This window comes from Cucurbita maxima, unplaced genomic scaffold, assembly GCF_002738345.1.
Source record: "Cucurbita maxima cultivar Rimu unplaced genomic scaffold, Cmax_1.0 Cma_Scf00003, whole genome shotgun sequence".
NCBI lineage: Eukaryota > Viridiplantae > Streptophyta > Magnoliopsida > Cucurbitales > Cucurbitaceae > Cucurbita > Cucurbita maxima.
Genome location: NW_019272019.1, coordinates 3,024,483 through 3,046,709, shown reverse-complemented (window position 1 = coordinate 3,046,709; position 22,227 = coordinate 3,024,483). Strand labels below are relative to the sequence as shown.

Below are 22,227 nucleotides of genomic sequence, written 5' to 3'. Positions count from 1 at the left end.
AATAATTTTTTTTTGTTTGGGTTAAAAGATCGTTAATCGTGTTAGTTAATACAAATATCTTATTTTAACAAAATAAGTAATTAAATAAAAATTTTAATTTTATAAAGGAATTAGAGGTAATAAAATAATAGATAAGTAGTGAAAATAATTAATAAATACGAAAGAAAAATTAATAAAAATGTAAAATAATTAGCGAAAAAGGTGGCCCACCAGTCCTAAACATATTTTTATTTATTAGTTTTATTTTAGAATATTTTAAATATTTTAATTATTATTCAACGCTAATTAAAATTTAATTTAATAGATTCAAAACAAAGTAAACTAATAAAAAGGAATTTATACTAAGTAATGTATGAAATAAGGATGGAATCAATGCATATGATATAGAACCAAACATACTTATATATAATATTCATTCAATTTTAAATTAAGAAATATATCCAACATTAAAAAAAAAAACATTATCCATAATAAACAAATAAAATGACGTCAAAATAAACAAAAATCTAAATAGTTTTTTTTTTTACCAAAAATATTTATTTTAAATGTGTAATAAATTGATATTATTTGAAGAGAATGAAGAATAATTAGATTTTGTTAATCCCCAAGTAGTAGTAATTATCCAAAAATAAATTAAAATTAAAATTAAAAAAAAAAAAACAACTCTAATTTAGCTGGGCTGCATGTGCAGGTTAGAGAGAAAAAGAATATTTATAATATAAGATTACCCAGAAGGAATATATAGCACTATAGACTTTAGGCACTATAAATAAATGTTAATTAATTTAATTTAATTAATTAATTAATTAATGTTTTGGTTTAATTTATAATTTTAATTACGGGGATCCCAATATTACAAAAGTACGGTACGGGAAAGCAGCGATGGGAACGGCACCGGCATTATTAGCACGTGGGAACACCAACCAAGCAACTCCCAAAACCTACCTTTTTTTTTTTTTTAATTTAATTTAATATTTTTTTTAAAAAAAGATTAAAATGTAGACATAATCATGTGAAACTAACTTTTATTAAAGGATAAATGTATGTTTTTAATCTTTAATCTTTAATTTGTTTTCAATTTATAATTTATTATATTTAACGACTTAATACAACGTTAAAATGATAATTATGTCATTTTATTTTATTTTATGTTCTTAAGTTGAATTTGTGTGAGTGCATTTCGACCCTTATCATTCATGACTGGATTATTGTTTAGTATAACAAATGAAAGGATCAATATTTGAAGAACTTTCGGCCTCAGAAAAAGAATACATGTTAACTATTGTTAAAATATATTCATTTTGAATTGTATTATAGAGTCGTTCATGAAAAAGACTCGTTAATTTCTCCTTATTTGCTAAATTGGTTAAAGAAAAACAAAAGAAGATTTTGAAATTATGGTTCTCGGCCACAGGGAAGCGAGGCCAAGAGCCCCCACAAGGCCATCTTTACCAAGGTCGAGAAGTTCGAGATCAAGAGCCCCTACAAGACCATCATGGCCAAGGTCGAGAAGGTCTAGGTCAAGAGCTCCCACAAGGCCATCTTGGCCAAGGTTGAGGTCGAGGTGACCTGGTTTCTCCTAGGCGCATCTAAAGCGTATTTCCAACACGAAAAAGATCCTACAAGTTGAGTTCAACTTGTTCCGATCGGGTTCGAAGGAAAAGAACCAAAAACCCTAGGTCAATCTAGATTACATGGACTTGATTCTCAAAGTTCCTAAACTTGTGGCAATAGTGTATTTGCACCACTTAGATGCGTAGATCCTTTTGTTTTGTTATCTTAATAGAGAGGCCAAGCCCATTATTAAAAAAGCCCAAGCCCGTTATCGAAAAGCCCAAGCCCATTATTGAACAGCCCAAGTCCATTAAGTCGAAGATGAACACTCCATTTCGGCGAAACGTTACGAGTGATCGTCTTCAACAATTTCAAAACCTCTCTCTGATTCTTATGCCTTGGAGCTCCACCTCCTGATCCATTTCAAACCCCTCGAGTTCTGTGGAAAATCAGAGTCATCGGATCCGGCCTGAATAAGTATGGCGGCGTATAGAACGGACGACGATTACGATTACCTCTTTAAAGTGGTTCTCATCGGTGACTCGGGTGTTGGAAAATCTAATCTCCTCTCCAGGTTTACGCGTAATGAGTTCAGTCTTGAGTCCAAATCTACAATCGGTGTCGAATTCGCCACTCGGAGTATTCGGGTCGATGAGAAGGTCGTCAAGGCTCAGATTTGGGATACCGCCGGTCAAGAAAGGTTCGTCAACCACTTCTTTTACTTCCATGATTCTGTTGGATTCTTGGCATTGTCTTGGTTTGGATCTTGATTGATTATTCTATTTTCTTTGTGTTTATTGTGATCTAGTTCTATGATTTAAGATTTTGATGTTAAACCGAATTGTTGGGAAAGCCGAGAAAGTTGCATTCATAGGGCTTTTAGGTGTGTTCTTCTGTTGTTGGGGATTTGAGAATTAAGTAGCCTTTCAGATATTGATTCTCAGTGGTTTCTTGCTTGTTAAGATAGTGATCGTGCTATTTATCTGATAAAATTGGAGTTTCCGGGATTACGTATTTAGATACCTTCAGTCTCAAGAAATTTGATACGAGTCTTGTTGTTGTGATTTTTTATCGGTAGTGGGACACCATTGATATTGAATTGGGCTTCCATTTCCTAGAGAACTCTGAATTCTCTCTTTAACTAATATTCTGGATCTAATTAGAGAAAGAATACTTGTGCCGATTTGAACTGCATTGTTATAGAAATTTTAGCAGTAGTGTTCGAATTTTGGCCGAGTTTCTTCATGGATGCCATGCCAACAATTTCTGTATAGATTTTTGCAAGGTGTTTATGTTTCATATTACCATCTGTTCATGATGTGATATTTGTATCTATTTGGCTGAATCATAGAAAGTTCCTCCTTACAAGTTGAAGTCGAACGTCTGACGCTCGTGCTAAAAGTATACAAGGCTTTTGTTTTTTGCGTAGATGGTTTGAGACTGAACGAGTAATACTGAAGACTTAGGTTGTTGTAAAGATTTCATGATTTGAACATAAAGATCCATAGTGGAAAGATCAATCATTTTTATTTTATTTGGTCTTACTTGTTTCACTTGTCATGGTTTATCACTAGGGTAACATATGAAACTATTGAATCATCTCTTATATGCTTCTTTTTTCCAGATACCGTGCCATCACAAGTGCATACTACCGAGGAGCCGTTGGTGCATTGCTTGTCTATGATGTCACACGACGCGTGACATTCGAAAATGTTGAGAGATGGTTGAAAGAGCTTAGGGATCACACCGATTCCAATATTGTGATAATGCTAGTTGGCAACAAGGCAGATTTGCAACATCTGCGTGCTGTTTCAACTGATGATGCCAAGGCCTTTGCAGAGAAGGAGAGCACATTCTTCATGGAGACATCTGCCCTTGAGGCTCTGAATGTCGAGAATGCTTTTACCGAGGTGCTTACCCAAATCTATCGTGTTGTCTGCAGAAAAGCACTCGAGATTGGGGAGGATCCCGCGGCGTTACCTAAAGGACAAACCATTAACGTCGGAAATAGGGATGATGTTTCTGCAGTGAAGAAGGTTGGTTGCTGCTCTTCATGATATCATCATATGAATATGAGGTACATCATCAAACGAGTAGAAGGATGAGTACATTATGCTATGTCTTGAATTTCGACTCCTGGTCATTTTTTATGGTGCTGGGGAGCTTCTGGGAGGGTTGGATTCATGTTGGAGTGCTTTGAAATTGACACCAGTTCTTGTTGTCAATTCCTTGTACTTGTCCGAGCTCACTCTTTTATATTGTTTTAATTTTTGGCTCATAGTTTTGATTGTATCAGATTGTTCTAGATAGAGAGATCTGCTAAACTGAAGTTGTATCTAGGTAAATGTTCAGTTCAATGGGGGCAGAATTCTTTAGTTTCTCCAAATTTGCTTGTTATGCCAGGAGGAACTTTTATTCCTCCAGGGACTTTCCTTGTAAGCTTTTCTCTTCCTCACAACCAAACGTGATATAAACTTCAAGGAAGATGTGAAAAAATTGTTGGATTTTCATTTTGAAGCTATTTCAAGTTATGTCTTTGTAAAAGAGACTTGGAAAATTTAGTTAAAAATATTTGTGCGTAATTTTATATGATTTAGGTTGCATGTATAGAATCATTCAAACTTAGATTTAAATTTCAAACAAGTATTCTTGACTTAGGAATATTTGATGGACAAGGTAATTTAAATCTTACTTCCCTTATAGTAATTCCTTATCATTTGGTATCCAGACTTTTCTTTCTATTGGTTCTTTATCACATACTTTGATTTAACTTGTATCGTTAAAATTTGTAACGAAAAGTGATAACTAGATTGGTTTCACGTTCAGTGGACCTACAAAATTGAAAACCAAATCCTACACATTGATGGAGAACACAAGATGCCCCGTTTGCTCCCTATGCTTTTGCACCCTAGCGTCGGTAGGGACCTAGAGAGTTGCTTTCACTTTTGGCGTTCCTCTGGATCTCACCTCTACACATGAAGTTCCACTCTCCTCTGTCTCACTCAAGTGAATGGGTTTCAAGAGCACTCCACCAATTTTTTTGTGGCTTTTCACTTTCAACCTAATTCATCGCCTACCTGCCCTGTACGCCCAATCATTCCAAAGAACACCTGCCCCCCTGTCTTACTGCAGCGGCTGCTAGCACGGAGTTAGTCGGGGCTTCTTCCTTGAGTCTTGCCATGATCGTGCACTCAACAAAAGAACTTTACAAGCGGCAAAAATCACAACAGAAAATAAAGAAAGTCCAGATTTCACATGTATGGTTTCCCAATACAAAACAACAAAAACTGTGTACAACAGAATTTTCAAGGGCCACCGGGAGGAACCGGACATCATGCAATGTGCGGTACTCTTCCAGCTGCTGAACCCTACCTCCGGCAGAGCGGTTTTCAGGATGGGCAGGCTGTTAAACAGAAAAGAAGGCCAGCAGACGTCTCTGAACTCCCCCCTGATTACATTCAGGGTTTAAGAAACCAACAAAATAAAAATGAGTTGGAGTCTTAACATTGTTTTTATGTGCAAGACATTTACAAACGACCAACATAGTTTAAACCGATCATCATAAGATCTCCAGTGAACAGCTAAAGCTATCTCCTAACTCAACTGTTCACAACCACCCTAATCACTATTCACCCATCTCGTCAATGCCTCAGATTTGCAGATGGGGCAAACATTTTTTACGAGCAGCCATTGTTTTAAGCAATCAGCATGATAATAGTGATTGCAATCGAGGACGCCAATCTTCCCGTCGTTTAGGGTGTCCTGTAAATCCATTCAGCCCACATATTAAACGGTATGTTGCTATCAGTTTAGTTCACACAAAGGAACTCAATTCTCCAGGCTAACAGGATTGATATGATACCAAATATAGTGATGAAGCAAGTAAATATAGTTCAAATAACATTTTAATGAAGTTACCAGGCATATGGTGCATGAAACGGGTTCCTCGTTCCTGGACTCCCTCGAAGATGGCATAGAAATCCTCGTCTTCAGTTGACTCGTAATCGTTTCCTCAGACAACCCAGTCCTGACATAGCCAATCCTCTCCTCTAATGCAAGAAGCTCCTGTATATTGGTATTAAGCACGTTGTTACGTTTATAAAAGCGACGTTCCTAATGCCAGAGAATGAGAATTCCTTCACCTCATATGACATGTGCTCGATATCCAGGCGCATATCTCTGTATGCATCAGCAAAATCTCCCGTATCATTGGAGTTCGAAGCCGAAGCCTGAACCCTTCGAAAGGGAACTTCCTATATATGACAACAAATTACATCAGCTCAACAGGTTCATCAAGAAAGTAATGCAGAATATAAGATAACCAGAAATTTCAGAATAATAGAAACTTGTATATAACAGTGGCAGGAATATAGAAAGAATAGTTACATCCTCCTCTGGAACTCTCATTTGAGAAGTTGAACGGCGTCGAAACATCGTCTCTGGGTCAATACAACCTTGATGAGGGTTATATGCAATGCGACCGCTAAATGGAAGATCACTTGTTTGCCTAGGCTCTAGCTCCATGAACTGTTGGTGCACGATACCATAAGCAGAACTCAAACAAACCCTTGGTATAGCTGCTGCTGCTGCTGCTGCTTGGGGATGCAAGTGCACCTGTTGTAACGGAATTCGATGACTCGAATGCTGGATCATCGTCGAAGGAGGATGCTGAAAATTTGGAGAACAACTCATCCCAGAAATTTCACCATATCTATGAAGACCTGAGCTAAAACTTTCTGAAGAACCTCTAATCCCGTTGTCCCCTGCAAGATTGTGTATTGCTATAAACACCAATGTAGTTTAAACTAAAATTGGCAGCAGAACTCAACAGTATACTGACAAGGTCGAAAAGAAAAACTCTTAAAGTTCCAGCAACCTAAATGGAAGGGGGCGTGGCGAGCATATCTAAAGAAAAATATACCATGGATAGCGAAACCTGCAGGAGCTTGGTTCCAGGTCCAAGCACTTCGATCGTCGAAGTTAAAGTTTACAGGTTGGTCTAACCGGAGAGCATTGCTGGCTTGCTGAAAGGGCTGAACCATTAAGTCTCCTCTAGTCAAGTGGCTAGGAACATGGCCATGTACAGGATTAAAAGGTCCATTTAAAGACTCAGAGCTTGCTAAACTATTGGGACCCTGAAAATTCACAGGGACCCCTTCAGAAAATCTTCTCTTATACGGAAATCCGACCTCCATAAAATGACTATTCCTTGCATATGCATCTGCAGGATTTCCAATCAATCCACTTCTAGGAGATGGGAACTGCTGATTACCATACGGTGAGGTCAGATACGAACAGGGATTGCCCGTAGTTGCTACCTGTATATCTTGAGCACGTTGGATCCTAGAACTATTGTATCGGTTCACTCCGTAGAGTATAGCACCATTAGCATGCTCAGGTAGACGTTGAACATCAGGATTCATCGAGTTTCTTGAAGCTGTAACCATCGAATGGCCACTCCACCGCGAGAAGGCTCCATGACCCGAAAGAGAAAGCTCAGGCAGATGACTTGGTTGATCTAATTCCAGATCCATTATTGGAGTTGTATGACTAGGAGCACGTGTTCTGTCCCTTGTGTCCATGAAAGTGCAGATATACCTGCTCTTAAACAAAAAGTATATGAAAAAACAGTATTTTGTCGAATGATATTAACAAACAACATAAAGTTCAAATACAAGTACAGATTCTAGACATGCCAATGGATATGAATTACACATCATGGAAAAATTGCACATCGGCACAACGCTTCCAAGCACTAATAAGAAGTAAAGATCAGCACAGCCATTGTGAAGAATAGTGGCAAAAGGTGACATGAGCATGCACCCAAAGAGAACTTAAAAATGCATTAAAATTAAACAGTAACAGCTCAAGCCCAACGCTAATAGATATTGTCTACTTTGGGATTTTCCTTTCGGGGTTCCTCTCAAGATTTTTAAAACGCGTCTGCTAGGTAAAGGTTTCCTAGTGTCCACCTCTTCCTAGGTTTAGCCTCCTCGTTGGCACATCGCCCGATGTCTAGCTCTGATACTATTTGTAATAGTCCAAGCCTACCGCTAGGGCTTTCCCTTTCGGACTTCCCCTCAAGGTTTCCAAAACACGTCTCCTAGGGAGAGGTTTCCACACCTTTATGAAGAATGTTTCGTTCTCCTCCCCAACATACGTGGGATCTCATAGGAACTCTACCAAATTTGTCCTTTCACTCTAAATATAAGCAACAAAGAAGAATACGTTTCCACCATACCTATAGGATATCATGAATTTACACCACCTTGGGAATATTTTCATTACTCCAGCAACAAACCCTTTAGCCATTTTCGAGATCCATTCGAGATAATCAGCAGGTTTTTTGACTTTTCAACATCCAACAATCCCCATTTCTTTTCATCTCAAGATGTCTATAAAATTATCCTATCCTTATCTTCCATGCCTAAGATCACTATGCAGGAAATATTGGGTAGAGAAGTTTTTATTTCATGAACAAACAAATTACAATGCAAACATGAGAAGATTAAAAAGAAAGGAGCAAAAAGCGCAATCAAAGTACAAAAAGTTTAAAGTTTCACCAAACTCTTAACTTATATGAGTAAACCAGGTGCTTAAAAAAATAAAGTAGTCAATAAAACCAACTTCTGCTCAAAGTCTACACCAAAATCACGAAGAACTTGACATTAACACTATTTTAGTTCAGCATGTACAATGCATACTAAAAAGGCAAAAACAATTCAACCCACAAAAAGGTTTCAGAAATCCCATGAATATGGCTTTCAACGAAGCAATCTTGCTTCTTACACCCATCAGAAATGCAAGTAAGGAACAGAAATTAAGGGGAAAATACCCAATCCTCAAACCATACGGTTCATATCTTAAATCAAAAGCTACTTAGCATCTTCACCAATTAGCGAGAAATTGCCAGCAAACTCAAACAGTCCCCAAGAAATCAAACAAAGGGTATGCAAGAAATCGACCTCAAAGATGAAGATGATCAGTGATTAAGGCCAGCAAGAGGGGACAAGCAGAGATACAATCGCTAAAAACGGAGAAAAGAGCGCAATGGGAGAAGGAACTCACAGTAAATGGGGTGTGATCGGCGCGAGAGAGAGTGTTGTTGAGAATTTTGAGGGTGGGTGTTGGTGAATTTAGTCAATCAATGGCATAAAAACGTCCCCATCGATTCCGCATTTCTCTTCCACAATTAGTTTTCTGATTGGACTCTGGCAACTGTTGACTCTGGCAAATCGGATGTCGACGAAAAAAAAAATTGGCCGAAGGTTTCTTCGAAGGAAAAATTAGCGGAAGTAAAAGGAGAGAGAGAGAGAGATTCGCTGGTAATGCTGAAGACTCAATATATTTATTTTACATCCGTTGAATGGTTTAAATAATAAATCTAATTACAAAAATAGAAAAACCAAATATACACAAATAGAATAAGTGGACGAAGACTCCGCCACTCTGCCAAAACAATGGCCCCTAGAATCACGCTCCTCCATTCGCGTGAACTCATATGTTTTTACAAACCTAACTAAATAAGGCAGAGCTTTTATTTAACAATCTCCTCCTAAAAGCTGTACCTTATTATTTGAACTCCGATCTTTGAGCGTAGTTCTTCAAATTTCACCCGCGCCAGGGATTTGGTGAAAATGTCTCCAAGTTGTTCCTCTGTTCGGATGAAATCAATTTTGATGAGCCCTCGATCTGCACATTCTCGAATGTAGTGGAATCTGATTTCTATGTGCTTGCTCCGGTCGTGCAAAACTGGATTTTTGATCAGGGAGATCGTAGCTTTGTTGTCTATGTATAGCATTGGTGGATCGCTTTCTCTCCCGATGATTTCTTCCATTAGTCGTGCAAGCCAGATCCCTTGAGTTGCTGCCATCGAAGCGGCGATGTATTCTGCTTCGCAGGAAGACAAAGCAACTACCTTCTGTTTTGTTGATTGCCAGCAGATCGCGCCGCCTGAGAGAAAGTAGATCATTCCGCTGGTGCTCTTACGATCATCAACGTCACCGGCCATGTCACTATCGCTGTAGCCGACCAGTTTGAGTTTCTCCTTTTCGCTCCCAGCGCAGTATCTTACGCCCCAGTCTCTGGTTCCGGCTACATAGCGCAGGATGCGCTTGACAGCCACTAGATGCTCCTCCCTAGGTGCTTCCATAAACCTACTCACATATCCAACAGAATAAGCAAGATCAGGACGAGAGTTTACCAGATAGCGCAGACTCCCGACAATGCTGCGGTAATTGGTGGAGTCGACTGTCGTCGTAGTGCCGGCCTTCCTTAGTTGAAGTCGGGCCTCCATTGGCGTCCTGGTAGGATTACTGTCCATAAGCCCAGTTGTGTCCAGCAGCTTTCTCGCGTATGCACTTTGGCAGATGGAGATGCCGGAAGAGTTCTGTTGCACTTCGATGCCGAGGTAGTAGCTGAGCACACCGAGATCGCTCATCTCGAAGTTTTTCGACATCTCCTTCTTGAACCTTCCGAGGACTCCCACGTCGCCTCCAGTGATTATGAGGTCGTCGACGTACACTCCCACGATCAGTCGCTTTTTGCCGTGGCCGTACGTGTACATGCCATGCTCAGAGGCACAACGTTTGAAATTCAGTGACAGTAGGGTACTGTCGAGCTTCGCGTTCCAGGCTCGTGGGGCTTGTCGAAGCCCGTAGAGTGCTTTGTGCAGGCGCAGTACCTTATTAGGGTTGTCGTTATCCAGGAAGCCAGGTGGTTGTCGAACATAGACGGTCTCCTTCAACTCTCCGTTAAGGAAAGCAGACTTTACGTCCATATGGTGAACCTCCCAAGAGTGATGTGCTGCAATTGCCAGCAGGAAACGAACGGATTCTAACCTTGCTACTGGCGCAAATACCTCTTCGAAATCCACTCCTTGCTTCTGGACGTAGCCCTTCGCCACCAGACGAGCCTTGTGCTTCACAACTTCTCCTTTTTCGTTGCGCTTCAGTTTGAAGACCCATTTGAGCCCTATGGCTCGGTGTCCCGGTGGCATATCCTCCAGACTCCACGTCTGGTTCTCAGTGATGGATGTCATCTCCTCCTGCATTGCCTTCCGCCAGCACGGGTTCTTTTCTGCTTCGGCGAAGGTGTTTGGTTCATCTGCACTGACGGCATGTAGTTCGGCCACTTCCTCGAGCTCGCGCGCTGCTAGTCCAGGTGGTTCACCTCCTCCCACTAGGTCATCCATCCTCCGGTACCTAGCCTCCAGATCAGTATCGTGATCGGCATCCAGCGTCGAATCCGCAGTCCGTGGTGTTGCGAATTCCACTGGTTCATGTGGTGCACCTGCTGGCGGCGGTGACGTCTCCTGATGCTGGGCTCCTCCTTCTTCAGGCTCAGTGACGAGGTACTCCACCGTGAATTGATTTGGATTACGGTCTGCCTCGATCACGTCATTCCACTGCCAGAAGGTGCTTTCGTCGAAGACGACGTCGCGAGACACGTGAGCTCGCCCCCCCACAGGATCATAGAGTCTGTACGCCTTGCTCCCGGGTTCGTAGCCGATGAAGACGACCTTCAGCCCCCTGGGATCGAGCTTGGCGAGATGGGGACGTGTTACCTTCATGTATGCGACGCAGCCGAACACGCGAAAATGGTGTACTGTTGGTTTTTTGTTGTACCAGGCTTCATATGGCGTCTTCCCGTCGAGGCTTCGGGTTGGTGACCGATTGAGGAGATAGACAGCCGTCATTACTGCCTCTCCCCAGAATCTCCCAGGCATCCCGGCCGTCACCAACAATGACCTCGCTGTCCCGACAATGGTCTGATTTCGGCGCTCTACCACTCCGTTCTGTTGGGGGGAGTAGGGCGCCGTTAGGTGCCGTTGTATGCCGACCTCATCGCAGTACTTACTGAAACTTGCCGAGGTGAATTCTCCGCCACGGTCTGTGCGCAGCACTCGCATCTTCTTCTCACATTCGGCCTCCGCTCGCGCTTTAATGCGCTTAACCGCCTCTGCCGCCTCACTTTTCGCTTGCAGCAAAGTCAGCCACATGAAGCGGCTTTTGTCATCGACTAACAGGAGGAAGAGACTCTTACCGCCTGGGGTCGCCGGCTTGATGGGCCCGCAAATATCGCCGTGTACAAGCTCCAATGGCTCATCGGCTCGGTAGGCTGTTCGAGACGGAAAGGGTGTGCGCTTCTGTTTGCCGATGAGGCACCCGTCGCACAGCTTGTTCACGCCTTTGATTTCTGGCAAGCCGTGCACCAACTCCTTCTTCTGTAACTTTTCTAGGGCAGGAAAGTTTAAGTGTCCGTACCTTGCGTGCCACCTCCAAGATACCTCTTCGGTCTTGGCCGAGAGGCTAACGGGTTGGTCTATCTCTAACTCCAGGATGTAAAGACGGTTTGTGGTTCGTCTTGCCTGCGTGAGCAGCCGTCGTTGATTATCGCAGATTTTCAGTAGTCCGCGCTCGATGGAAATGAAGCAGCCTGTCTCATCGAGCTGACCCAGGCTCACAAGGTTAGCCTTGAGCCTCGGGATGAAGTAGACGTCGGTCAGCTTGCGATGCTCGCCTCCCTTACTGACGAACAGGATGGTGCCGCGCCCTTCGATCTCGACGACGGAGCCGTCGCCGAATTTCACCGTCCCACGGATCCCCGAGTCGAGCTCGGAGAACGCAGATCTAGCCCCGGTCATATGGTTTGTTGCCCCTGTGTCAAGGATCCATTGCTGGTGCTCGTGTTGCTCGTCCCTTTCGCCGATCTGAGCGAACACTCGCTCCTCCTCCAGTTGAATTGGCTCCCCAGTTGGTGCCAGCTTTGCTACGCCCAACTGGAGCTCTTTCTTGGGTTCAAGATCGTCGTCGGAGTTGGAATCGAAATTGGGGACGCATGCGGTTACCATGAAGAGAGCTGGCTCGTCCTCCTCGGATTGAGCCACATGGGCCTGGGCCTTTTCGGCCTTCTCCTTATTCCTCAGCTTGCTCCAGCAATTTCTGCCCAGGTGTCCTCTCTTCCCACAGTTCGAGCAATGGATCGGCCTGCCATTGGTCGACTCCTTCTTTTGATTCTCATCTTTCCCGCGCGTGCGCCCGTGGGACATCCATGGCTTCTTACCGCCTTTGCGGCTGGAGGAGGACCCGTTGCTCTCGCCGGTGTTGTCGCGGAGCTTTAGGCGTGCAAGCCATTCCTCCTCCGTGAGGAGTAGACGGCCCTCCTTGTCAACAGCTGAAGTGATATTCTTCTTCCGCTGCTCGACGTTACGTAGTCTTCCGGTCACCTCTTCCACTGTTAGGTCGTTCACGTCAAGCAATGTCTCGATTGAAATCGCGACTTGCTCGAGGTGATCGGGAACGACCTGCAACATCTTCTTCACGATTTCTGTCTCGCTGATGCCACCACCGAGGGTGGTGATGCTGTTGGCGAGCCCCGTGATCCGCATTGAAAAATCATCGACGGATTCGCCGTCCTTAAAGCGAATCTCCGAGAGCTCCTTTCGCAGTTGCTCGATGTTGGATTCCCGCACTCGCTGTACACCGACCCGACGGGATTTGATTCCCTCCCAGGCCGATTGTGCGGTGCGCTTGGTGGAAAGAGAAGCCAGCATCTCTGGGGGCACAGATCGTAATATGGCGGCGAACGCCAGCCGATCCTCCCGGTACTCGATTGTTTCTCCTTCCTCTGGCTCGACAGCGTGCCATAACCCTTGCGCCTGTAGGTTAACACGCATCAACAAGGCCCACTCGTTGTAGTTGGACCTTGTCAACATCGGGTACTGAACGACGGCGGTCGTTGTCTCTCTGATCACTCGCTCAACAACTACTCGACGCCCGTCATCACGATGTCGGCCACGGCCTCTTCGTGGTGGTGATGGAGATGCCGGCACTTGGCGGCGTGGAGGAGTGAGCGAGCCTGCTTGAGATGGGCCCCACGATGTATTTATTTTTGTGCTTTGCATTTTCTTCTACTCGAACCTAAGACCTGTGTGTTATTAGATCGACGCTCTAACCACTTGAGCTATTCAACTTGATTGTTGATAGGTTGGCTCTTCTGTGATGGTATACTACCGATCGCTTCAACCAGGCTCTGATACCACTTGTTGACTCTGGCAAATCGGATGTCGACGAAAAAAAAAAATTGGCCGAAGGTTTCTTCGAAGGAAAAATTAGCGGAAGTAAAAGGAGAGAGAGAGAGAGATTCGCTGGTAATGCTGAAGACTCAATATATTTATTTTACATCCGTTGAATGGTTTAAATAATAAATCTAATTACAAAAATAGAAAAACCAAATATACACAAATAGANTAAGTGGACGAAGACTCCGCCACTCTGCCAAAACAATGGCCCCTAGAATCACGCTCCTCCATTCGCGTGAACTCATATGTTTTTACAAACCTAACTAAATAAGGCAGAGCTTTTATTTAACAATCTCCTCCTAAAAGCTGTACCTTATTATTTGAACTCCGATCTTTGAGCGTAGTTCTTCAAATTTCACCCGCGCCAGGGATTTGGTGAAAATGTCTCCAAGTTGTTCCTCTGTTCGGATGAAATCAATTTTGATGAGCCCTCGATCTGCACATTCTCGAATGTAGTGGAATCTGATTTCTATGTGCTTGCTCCGGTCGTGCAAAACTGGATTTTTGATCAGGGAGATCGTAGCTTTGTTGTCTATGTATAGCATTGGTGGATCGCTTTCTCTCCCGATGATTTCTTCCATTAGTCGTGCAAGCCAGATCCCTTGAGTTGCTGCCATCGAAGCGGCGATGTATTCTGCTTCGCAGGAAGACAAAGCAACTACCTTCTGTTTTGTTGATTGCCAGCAGATCGCGCCGCCTGAGAGAAAGTAGATCATTCCGCTGGTGCTCTTACGATCATCAACGTCACCGGCCATGTCACTATCGCTGTAGCCGACCAGTTTGAGTTTCTCCTTTTCGCTCCCAGCGCAGTATCTTACGCCCCAGTCTCTGGTTCCGGCTACATAGCGCAGGATGCGCTTGACAGCCACTAGATGCTCCTCCCTAGGTGCTTCCATAAACCAGATAGCGCAGACTCCCGACAATGCTGCGGTAATTGGTGGAGTCGACTGTCGTCGTAGTGCCGGCCTTCCTTAGTTGAAGTCGGGCCTCCATTGGCGTCCTGGTAGGATTACTGTCCATAAGCCCAGTTGTGTCCAGCAGCTTTCTCGCGTATGCACTTTGGCAGATGGAGATGCCGGAAGAGTTCTGTTGCACTTCGATGCCGAGGTAGTAGCTGAGCACACCGAGATCGCTCATCTCGAAGTTTTTCGACATCTCCTTCTTGAACCTTCCGAGGACTCCCACGTCGCCTCCAGTGATTATGAGGTCGTCGACGTACACTCCCACGATCAGTCGCTTTTTGCCGTGGCCGTACGTGTACATGCCATGCTCAGAGGCACAACGTTTGAAATTCAGTGACAGTAGGGTACTGTCGAGCTTCGCGTTCCAGGCTCGTGGGGCTTGTCGAAGCCCGTAGAGTGCTTTGTGCAGGCGCAGTACCTTATTAGGGTTGTCGTTATCCAGGAAGCCAGGTGGTTGTCGAACATAGACGGTCTCCTTCAACTCTCCGTTAAGGAAAGCAGACTTTACGTCCATATGGTGAACCTCCCAAGAGTGATGTGCTGCAATTGCCAGCAGGAAACGAACGGATTCTAACCTTGCTACTGGCGCAAATACCTCTTCGAAATCCACTCCTTGCTTCTGGACGTAGCCCTTCGCCACCAGACGAGCCTTGTGCTTCACAACTTCTCCTTTTTCGTTGCGCTTCAGTTTGAAGACCCATTTGAGCCCTATGGCTCGGTGTCCCGGTGGCATATCCTCCAGACTCCACGTCTGGTTCTCAGTGATGGATGTCATCTCCTCCTGCATTGCCTTCCGCCAGCACGGGTTCTTTTCTGCTTCGGCGAAGGTGTTTGGTTCATCTGCACTGACGGCATGTAGTTCGGCCACTTCCTCGAGCTCGCGCGCTGCTAGTCCAGGTGGTTCACCTCCTCCCACTAGGTCATCCATCCTCCGGTACCTAGCCTCCAGATCAGTATCGTGATCGGCATCCAGCGTCGAATCCGCAGTCCGTGGTGTTGCGAATTCCACTGGTTCATGTGGTGCACCTGCTGGCGGCGGTGACGTCTCCTGATGCTGGGCTCCTCCTTCTTCAGGCTCAGTGACGAGGTACTCCACCGTGAATTGATTTGGATTACGGTCTGCCTCGATCACGTCATTCCACTGCCAGAAGGTGCTTTCGTCGAAGACGACGTCGCGAGACACGTGAGCTCGCCCCCCCACAGGATCATAGAGTCTGTACGCCTTGCTCCCGGGTTCGTAGCCGATGAAGACGACCTTCAGCCCCCTGGGATCGAGCTTGGCGAGATGGGGACGTGTTACCTTCATGTATGCGACGCAGCCGAACACGCGAAAATGGTGTACTGTTGGTTTTTTGTTGTACCAGGCTTCATATGGCGTCTTCCCGTCGAGGCTTCGGGTTGGTGACCGATTGAGGAGATAGACAGCCGTCATTACTGCCTCTCCCCAGAATCTCCCAGGCATCCCGGCCGTCACCAACAATGACCTCGCTGTCCCGACAATGGTCTGATTTCGGCGCTCTACCACTCCGTTCTGTTGGGGGGAGTAGGGCGCCGTTAGGTGCCGTTGTATGCCGACCTCATCGCAGTACTTACTGAAACTTGCCGAGGTGAATTCTCCGCCACGGTCTGTGCGCAGCACTCGCATCTTCTTCTCACATTCGGCCTCCGCTCGCGCTTTAATGCGCTTAACCGCCTCTGCCGCCTCACTTTTCGCTTGCAGCAAAGTCAGCCACATGAAGCGGCTTTTGTCATCGACTAACAGGAGGAAGAGACTCTTACCGCCTGGGGTCGCCGGCTTGATGGGCCCGCAAATATCGCCGTGTACAAGCTCCAATGGCTCATCGGCTCGGTAGGCTGTTCGAGACGGAAAGGGTGTGCGCTTCTGTTTGCCGATGAGGCACCCGTCGCACAGCTTGTTCACGCCTTTGATTTCTGGCAAGCCGTGCACCAACTCCTTCTTCTGTAACTTTTCTAGGGCAGGAAAGTTTAAGTGTCCGTACCTTGCGTGCCACCTCCAAGATACCTCTTCGGTCTTGGCCGAGAGGCTAACGGGTTGGTCTATCTCTAACTCCAGGATGTAAAGACGGTTTGTGGTTCGTCTTGCCTGCGTGAGCAGCCGTCGTTGATTATCGCAGATTTTCAGTAGTCCGCGCTCGATGGAAATGAAGCAGCCTGTCTCATCGAGCTGACCCAGGCTCACAAGGTTAGCCTTGAGCCTCGGGATGAAGTAGACGTCGGTCAGCTTGCGATGCTCGCCTCCCTTACTGACGAACAGGATGGTGCCGCGCCCTTCGATCTCGACGACGGAGCCGTCGCCGAATTTCACCGTCCCACGGATCCCCGAGTCGAGCTCGGAGAACGCAGATCTAGCCCCGGTCATATGGTTTGTTGCCCCTGTGTCAAGGATCCATTGCTGGTGCTCGTGTTGCTCGTCCCTTTCGCCGATCTGAGCGAACACTCGCTCCTCCTCCAGTTGAATTGGCTCCCCAGTTGGTGCCAGCTTTGCTACGCCCAACTGGAGCTCTTTCTTGGGTTCAAGATCGTCGTCGGAGTTGGAATCGAAATTGGGGACGCATGCGGTTACCATGAAGAGAGCTGGCTCGTCCTCCTCGGATTGAGCCACATGGGCCTGGGCCTTTTCGGCCTTCTCCTTATTCCTCAGCTTGCTCCAGCAATTTCTGCCCAGGTGTCCTCTCTTCCCACAGTTCGAGCAATGGATCGGCCTGCCATTGGTCGACTCCTTCTTTTGATTCTCATCTTTCCCGCGCGTGCGCCCGTGGGACATCCATGGCTTCTTACCGCCTTTGCGGCTGGAGGAGGACCCGTTGCTCTCGCCGGTGTTGTCGCGGAGCTTTAGGCGTGCAAGCCATTCCTCCTCCGTGAGGAGTAGACGGCCCTCCTTGTCAACAGCTGAAGTGATATTCTTCTTCCGCTGCTCGACGTTACGTAGTCTTCCGGTCACCTCTTCCACTGTTAGGTCGTTCACGTCAAGCAATGTCTCGATTGAAATCGCGACTTGCTCGAGGTGATCGGGAACGACCTGCAACATCTTCTTCACGATTTCTGTCTCGCTGATGCCACCACCGAGGGTGGTGATGCTGTTGGCGAGCCCCGTGATCCGCATTGAAAAATCATCGACGGATTCGCCGTCCTTAAAGCGAATCTCCGAGAGCTCCTTTCGCAGTTGCTCGATGTTGGATTCCCGCACTCGCTGTACACCGACCCGACGGGATTTGATTCCCTCCCAGGCCGATTGTGCGGTGCGCTTGGTGGAAAGAGAAGCCAGCATCTCTGGGGGCACAGATCGTAATATGGCGGCGAACGCCAGCCGATCCTCCCGGTACTCGATTGTTTCTCCTTCCTCTGGCTCGACAGCGTGCCATAACCCTTGCGCCTGTAGGTTAACACGCATCAACAAGGCCCACTCGTTGTAGTTGGACCTTGTCAACATCGGGTACTGAACGACGGCGGTCGTTGTCTCTCTGATCACTCGCTCAACAACTACTCGACGCCCGTCATCACGATGTCGGCCACGGCCTCTTCGTGGTGGTGATGGAGATGCCGGCACTTGGCGGCGTGGAGGAGTGAGCGAGCCTGCTTGAGATGGGCCCCACGATGTATTTATTTTTGTGCTTTGCATTTTCTTCTACTCGAACCTAAGACCTGTGTGTTATTAGATCGACGCTCTAACCACTTGAGCTATTCAACTTGATTGTTGATAGGTTGGCTCTTCTGTGATGGTATACTACCGATCGCTTCAACCAGGCTCTGATACCACTTGTTGACTCTGGCAAATCGGATGTCGACGAAAAAAAAAAATTGGCCGAAGGTTTCTTCGAAGGAAAAATTAGCGGAAGTAAAAGGAGAGAGAGAGAGAGATTCGCTGGTAATGCTGAAGACTCAATATATTTATTTTACATCCGTTGAATGGTTTAAATAATAAATCTAATTACAAAAATAGAAAAACCAAATATACACAAATAGAATAAGTGGACGAAGACTCCGCCACTCTGCCAAAACAATGGCCCCTAGAATCACGCTCCTCCATTCGCGTGAACTCATATGTTTTTACAAACCTAACTAAATAAGGCAGAGCTTTTATTTAACAGCAACTGGTTTTCTTCTTCCCCAATTTTTTTTTTTTTTTTTTTTTTTTTTTTTTGTAATTTACTTCAGAATATGTCCGAAAAGGCATATCTTATCCGTTCATTTAACCATCTGCCTTTTTCTTAAACAAGATTATGGTAGGGTTGAAAAAAAATTAAATTAAATTTTGTATTTTGGGTTGTTTTTCTAGGTAACTCTTAATCTCCAAGGAAATAAGCACACCTTAGATTACCGTTTAGTTTATCCTATATTAACTTTTAGATATGCATTTATGTTGTAACCGAAATTTTCGGACAATTTCGAATCTATTAAACCTCTATTAATAAGTCCACGTGGATTAACGGAGACTATCCTCCTAATCTATCAAACCTCTATTAATAAGTCCACGTGGATTAACGGAGAGTATCCCCCGAATCTATCAAACCTCTATTAATAAGTCCAAGTGGATTAACGGAGGCCGTCCCCCGAATTTATCAAACCTCTATTAATAAATCCACGTGGTTTAACGGAGGCCGTCCCCCAAATCTATCAAACCTCTATTAATAAGTCCACGTGGATTAACGGAGGCGGTCCATCCAATCACATGTATGGAGTAAAAAAGTAAAGTGAGTGAGGAGAAATATTATAATCTTATAGAATAATGTAATATTTTCCAAAAAGATAAGAATATGATTTATATTAAAACGATAAGTGAGAAACTTCCCGTAAATGTGATACAAGATCAAGTGAGAAGGTATTTAGTGCACCTTAAAGCTATAGTAGCTTACTTCTTCTGTATCTAACCAAACCAAAATTAGATCAATACGAGACACGTGCTTGTGTTTGAGATTAAAAGTTGCTTTACGATATTAAGTTGTCATATCCGTACAATATTAGTAACCAGTAGTTCTTGAGCTTGAAGATCAAATTTGGCCAAGAACACAGGCCAACAGTCTCACTCAAAATAAAGAATGCCTATAATCTACTCAATTCTACACCAGCAAGTTCCACATTTTTGTAAGATCAAAATCAGATTAAGATATTAGGAGTTTGATCGTTCATTCAACACCACCTCCATCCTTGGATTTCTTCCTTGGCTTGCGTTTCTTCTGCTTCAATTTAAGCTTTACTTCAGCTTTTACACTCTTTTCCCACTCCTTACTTTTCTTTTGATAGAGCAGCATTGCAGAACGAGCATCTTCTACCTACAAAACAAAATTCAGCCAAATTTTCACAGATCCTTCGAAACAAAATGTCCCATGACAGAATGGTAAAACATTTAAAAGGCCGATCTGAATAAAATTTCTTGCAAGCTGTTGGCATCGATAGTAATTGTAATATCCCACGTTGGTTGAAGAGAAGAACGAATCACCCTTTATAAGGGTGTGGAAACCTTTCCCTAGCAAACGTGTAATGGGGAAGCCCATAAAGGACAGCCCAAAAGGAAAAGCCCAAAGAGGACAGTATCTAGATGAGCACCGGTTCCGCTGTATAACTCTGAAAGACGCATTTTAAAGCCTAAAGGGGAAAACCCAAAGAGGATAATATCTACTACCAGTGGACTTGGGCCGTTACAGTGATAGAGGAAGCTTGAACGATATACAGATTCCCAGAATTTGCAAAATTAGGTCAGACATCGCACATAATCTGTGCATCGAGATGGGAGTCCTTGCTTTTGGTGGTCATGAATCTTAGGATGAAAACAAGTAACATAGCTCGCAAAAACTTCGACTAGTTTCACGATAACTGCTAAACCCTATTATATTTGGTTGTCAAGAAAACTAGTCGGGTATAAAATCCTAAGAAGGTTGTCATCATGGCTTGAATCCATTCTTTCTAAGCCTTTTCATTTTTATGACCGTAATTGACCACTACATCAACTCATGTTCGTTAATCAATACCCAGAGATTTCTTTGGCGGTTTAACAAAAGGAGCTAAAAATATAAAGGGTGAAAAGATCAGAAAACTAACAGGACAGTGCTCCCCATTTTGAATCTCAACGCCAAGAACCTCAGCTGCAAGATGGCGGAGGGATCTTCTACATCCTCCCCTGTGGCACCAAACATTTGAGAACGGATATTTTCCGAAGTAGAATCGAACAGATTGAAGTTATAAAGTTCAATGGGAAGCAAAATAATTACCTCTGGAAGAACTGATACTCGGAGGTATCTCTCACATCCTTCTTGGGATGACTCAAGAGCAATGCCTGTCAAAAGAACTTTACTTTAACTGTTCAGATTTATACTTTAAACCATAAACTACATTAATCCAGATACCTTAAGATCATTACGCAAGGCATGGCCAACAAGAATCCTTCCTTTAATCAATTCTGCCACTCTCTTCTGGACAGTTGGAAAATCCTTTGCTGAAATTGAAAAATCAAATCAATTACGTCAATGGCATTGCGAATCGAAACCTACTGATTGAGCGCAAGGAACTAAAAAAATCCAAATCCCAGGCCATCTTGTTGAAAGCAAGGGGCAAAGTACAATACCCTAAATTTACTTTTCATTAATCTACCTACTCAAACTTTCTAACTTTCTAAAACAGCTCAAGCCCACCGCTAGTAGATATTGTCCTCTTTGGGTTTCCCCTTCTTGACTTTCCCTTAAGGTTTTAAAGCGTGTCTGCTAGGAAGAGGTTTCCACACTCTTATAAAGAATGTTTCGTTCTCCTCTCCAACCGACGTGGGATTTCACACTTTCACTTCCCTATTAGTACCTAGAATTACTTTTCTCAGAGATAATTGACATAGCTAGAAATCAGGCATCCTTGTAAACACTCTTCAAGGAGACAGATAATTCCAATCTCTTCCCTAGAATGCTTTTTGTTAGGTAAAGATGTTGGGTAGCTGAGTACTATTGTATTAAGACATGTAAACAACCAAATATGCATTTAAAAGAAATAAGGAAAACCAAGGTCACCTTTCCTCAGGTCGCAGGGTCTTATGCCACTAATTTCAGTCCGAAAGTCAACCACACGCTCTATAGGACGTACAAACTCATTGTATATAACATTCCCCCATTTGTTTACCTGTCATTAATTGGCATTACTGTTAGCAACTAATAATATATAAAAGTTAAACGTCACTCTTTAGTGCCCCAAGAAGCAGCTACACATATGACAATGAAAGTTTAACTATCAACCCCTCCAAAAAGACAATAATAATAATAATAATAATAATCCATCCACTCTCCTGATTGAAGGAGGTATGAAGAGTCTGCCTCTGCACGTGTATGCTAAAAAACCAAATACATGGATACGAATAACAGGTGATCAAATTCAAAAAGGATTGAATGAAAGACTGAATACCACTGTAACTCGTCCAAGGGCGCTTTTGTTACCTTGGCCCACGCCAACCATTTCACAATCCATAGCTACTACATCTGTAAGACTGGCAAAAGTTTGAAGTGAGTTAGTCGTCAATTCTTTGAGCTAGACTTCTAAAGGAACCCAGCTATTTATTCTAGATGTTTCTTCTGATTTTAACCCCGACGAGTTCAAATAAGAGTTTTATTTTTTATTTTTATTTTTTTTTTTGTG

At 44.2% G+C, this 22,227-nt stretch overlaps 3 protein-coding genes and 1 long non-coding RNA gene across 6 annotated transcripts in view; 2 read left to right on the top strand and 2 right to left on the bottom strand.

Moving 5' to 3' along the window:
- The first annotated feature begins 1,908 nt into the window (after window positions 1–1,908).
- LOC111476930 (ras-related protein RABA1f-like) lies at window positions 1,909–3,977 on the top strand. Its single transcript, XM_023120809.1, has 2 exons — window positions 1,909–2,254; window positions 3,179–3,977. Exons 1-2 carry the CDS (start codon window positions 2,034–2,036, stop codon window positions 3,609–3,611), a joined length of 654 nt encoding a protein of 217 aa, XP_022976577.1. The 5' UTR covers window positions 1,909–2,033; the 3' UTR covers window positions 3,612–3,977.
- A 791-nt stretch (window positions 3,978–4,768) lies between these two features.
- Window positions 4,769–8,769, bottom strand: LOC111476874 (probable E3 ubiquitin-protein ligase ZFP1). 3 transcript variants are annotated; one of them, XM_023120725.1, is made up of 6 exons: window positions 8,623–8,769; window positions 6,476–7,157; window positions 5,941–6,317; window positions 5,697–5,807; window positions 5,473–5,619; window positions 4,769–5,316 (listed from the first exon to the last, which is right to left on the bottom strand). In XM_023120725.1, exons 2-6 carry the CDS (start codon window positions 7,134–7,136, stop codon window positions 5,173–5,175), a joined length of 1,440 nt encoding a protein of 479 aa, XP_022976493.1. In that variant the 5' UTR covers window positions 7,137–7,157; window positions 8,623–8,769; the 3' UTR covers window positions 4,769–5,172. The 3 variants fall into 3 exon arrangements, with proteins under 3 accessions (XP_022976493.1, XP_022976491.1, XP_022976492.1); XM_023120723.1 differs by having other exon boundaries at window positions 6,476–7,152; XM_023120724.1 differs by lacking the exon at window positions 8,623–8,769 and adding an exon at window positions 8,520–8,616 and having other exon boundaries at window positions 6,476–7,152.
- Window positions 8,770–18,702: 9,933 nt separating this feature from the next.
- The window catches only part of LOC111476965, a 17,112-nt gene continuing 13,587 nt past the window's right edge, over window positions 18,703–22,227 (top strand). The window contains exon 1 of the long non-coding RNA XR_002717193.1: window positions 18,703–18,713. This is a non-coding gene — a long non-coding RNA (uncharacterized LOC111476965). The remainder of the gene's footprint in view (window positions 18,714–22,227) is intronic.
- LOC111476919 (RNA exonuclease 4) overlaps window positions 19,527–22,227 on the bottom strand; it is a 4,131-nt gene continuing 1,430 nt past the window's right edge. The window contains exons 4-9 of the mRNA XM_023120793.1: window positions 21,997–22,078; window positions 21,609–21,717; window positions 20,961–21,049; window positions 20,826–20,890; window positions 20,656–20,734; window positions 19,527–19,889 (exon numbers count right to left, since the gene is read on the bottom strand). Of these exons, the coding sequence (XP_022976561.1) occupies window positions 19,743–19,889; window positions 20,656–20,734; window positions 20,826–20,890; window positions 20,961–21,049; window positions 21,609–21,717; window positions 21,997–22,078 (571 nt within the window). The 3' untranslated portion in view covers window positions 19,527–19,742. The remainder of the gene's footprint in view (window positions 19,890–20,655; window positions 20,735–20,825; window positions 20,891–20,960; window positions 21,050–21,608; window positions 21,718–21,996; window positions 22,079–22,227) is intronic.

Excerpts from the sequence above, each read along its gene's own strand:
- LOC111476874 (XM_023120725.1), bottom strand. The coding sequence starts at position 7,136 with ATGGACACAAGGGACAGAACACGTGCTCCTAGTCATACAACTCCAATA. Across the intron at positions 6,318-6,475 it reads TGCAGGTTTCGCTATCCATG|GGGACAACGGGATTAGAGGT; the intron begins GTATATTTTTCT and ends ACAATCTTGCAG. Across the intron at positions 5,620-5,696 it reads TCGAGCACATGTCATATGAG|GAGCTTCTTGCATTAGAGGA; the intron begins GTGAAGGAATTC and ends ACCAATATACAG.
- LOC111476930 (XM_023120809.1), top strand. The coding sequence starts at position 2,034 with ATGGCGGCGTATAGAACGGACGACGATTACGATTACCTCTTTAAAGTG. Across the intron at positions 2,255-3,178 it reads GATACCGCCGGTCAAGAAAG|ATACCGTGCCATCACAAGTG; the intron begins GTTCGTCAACCA and ends TCTTTTTTCCAG.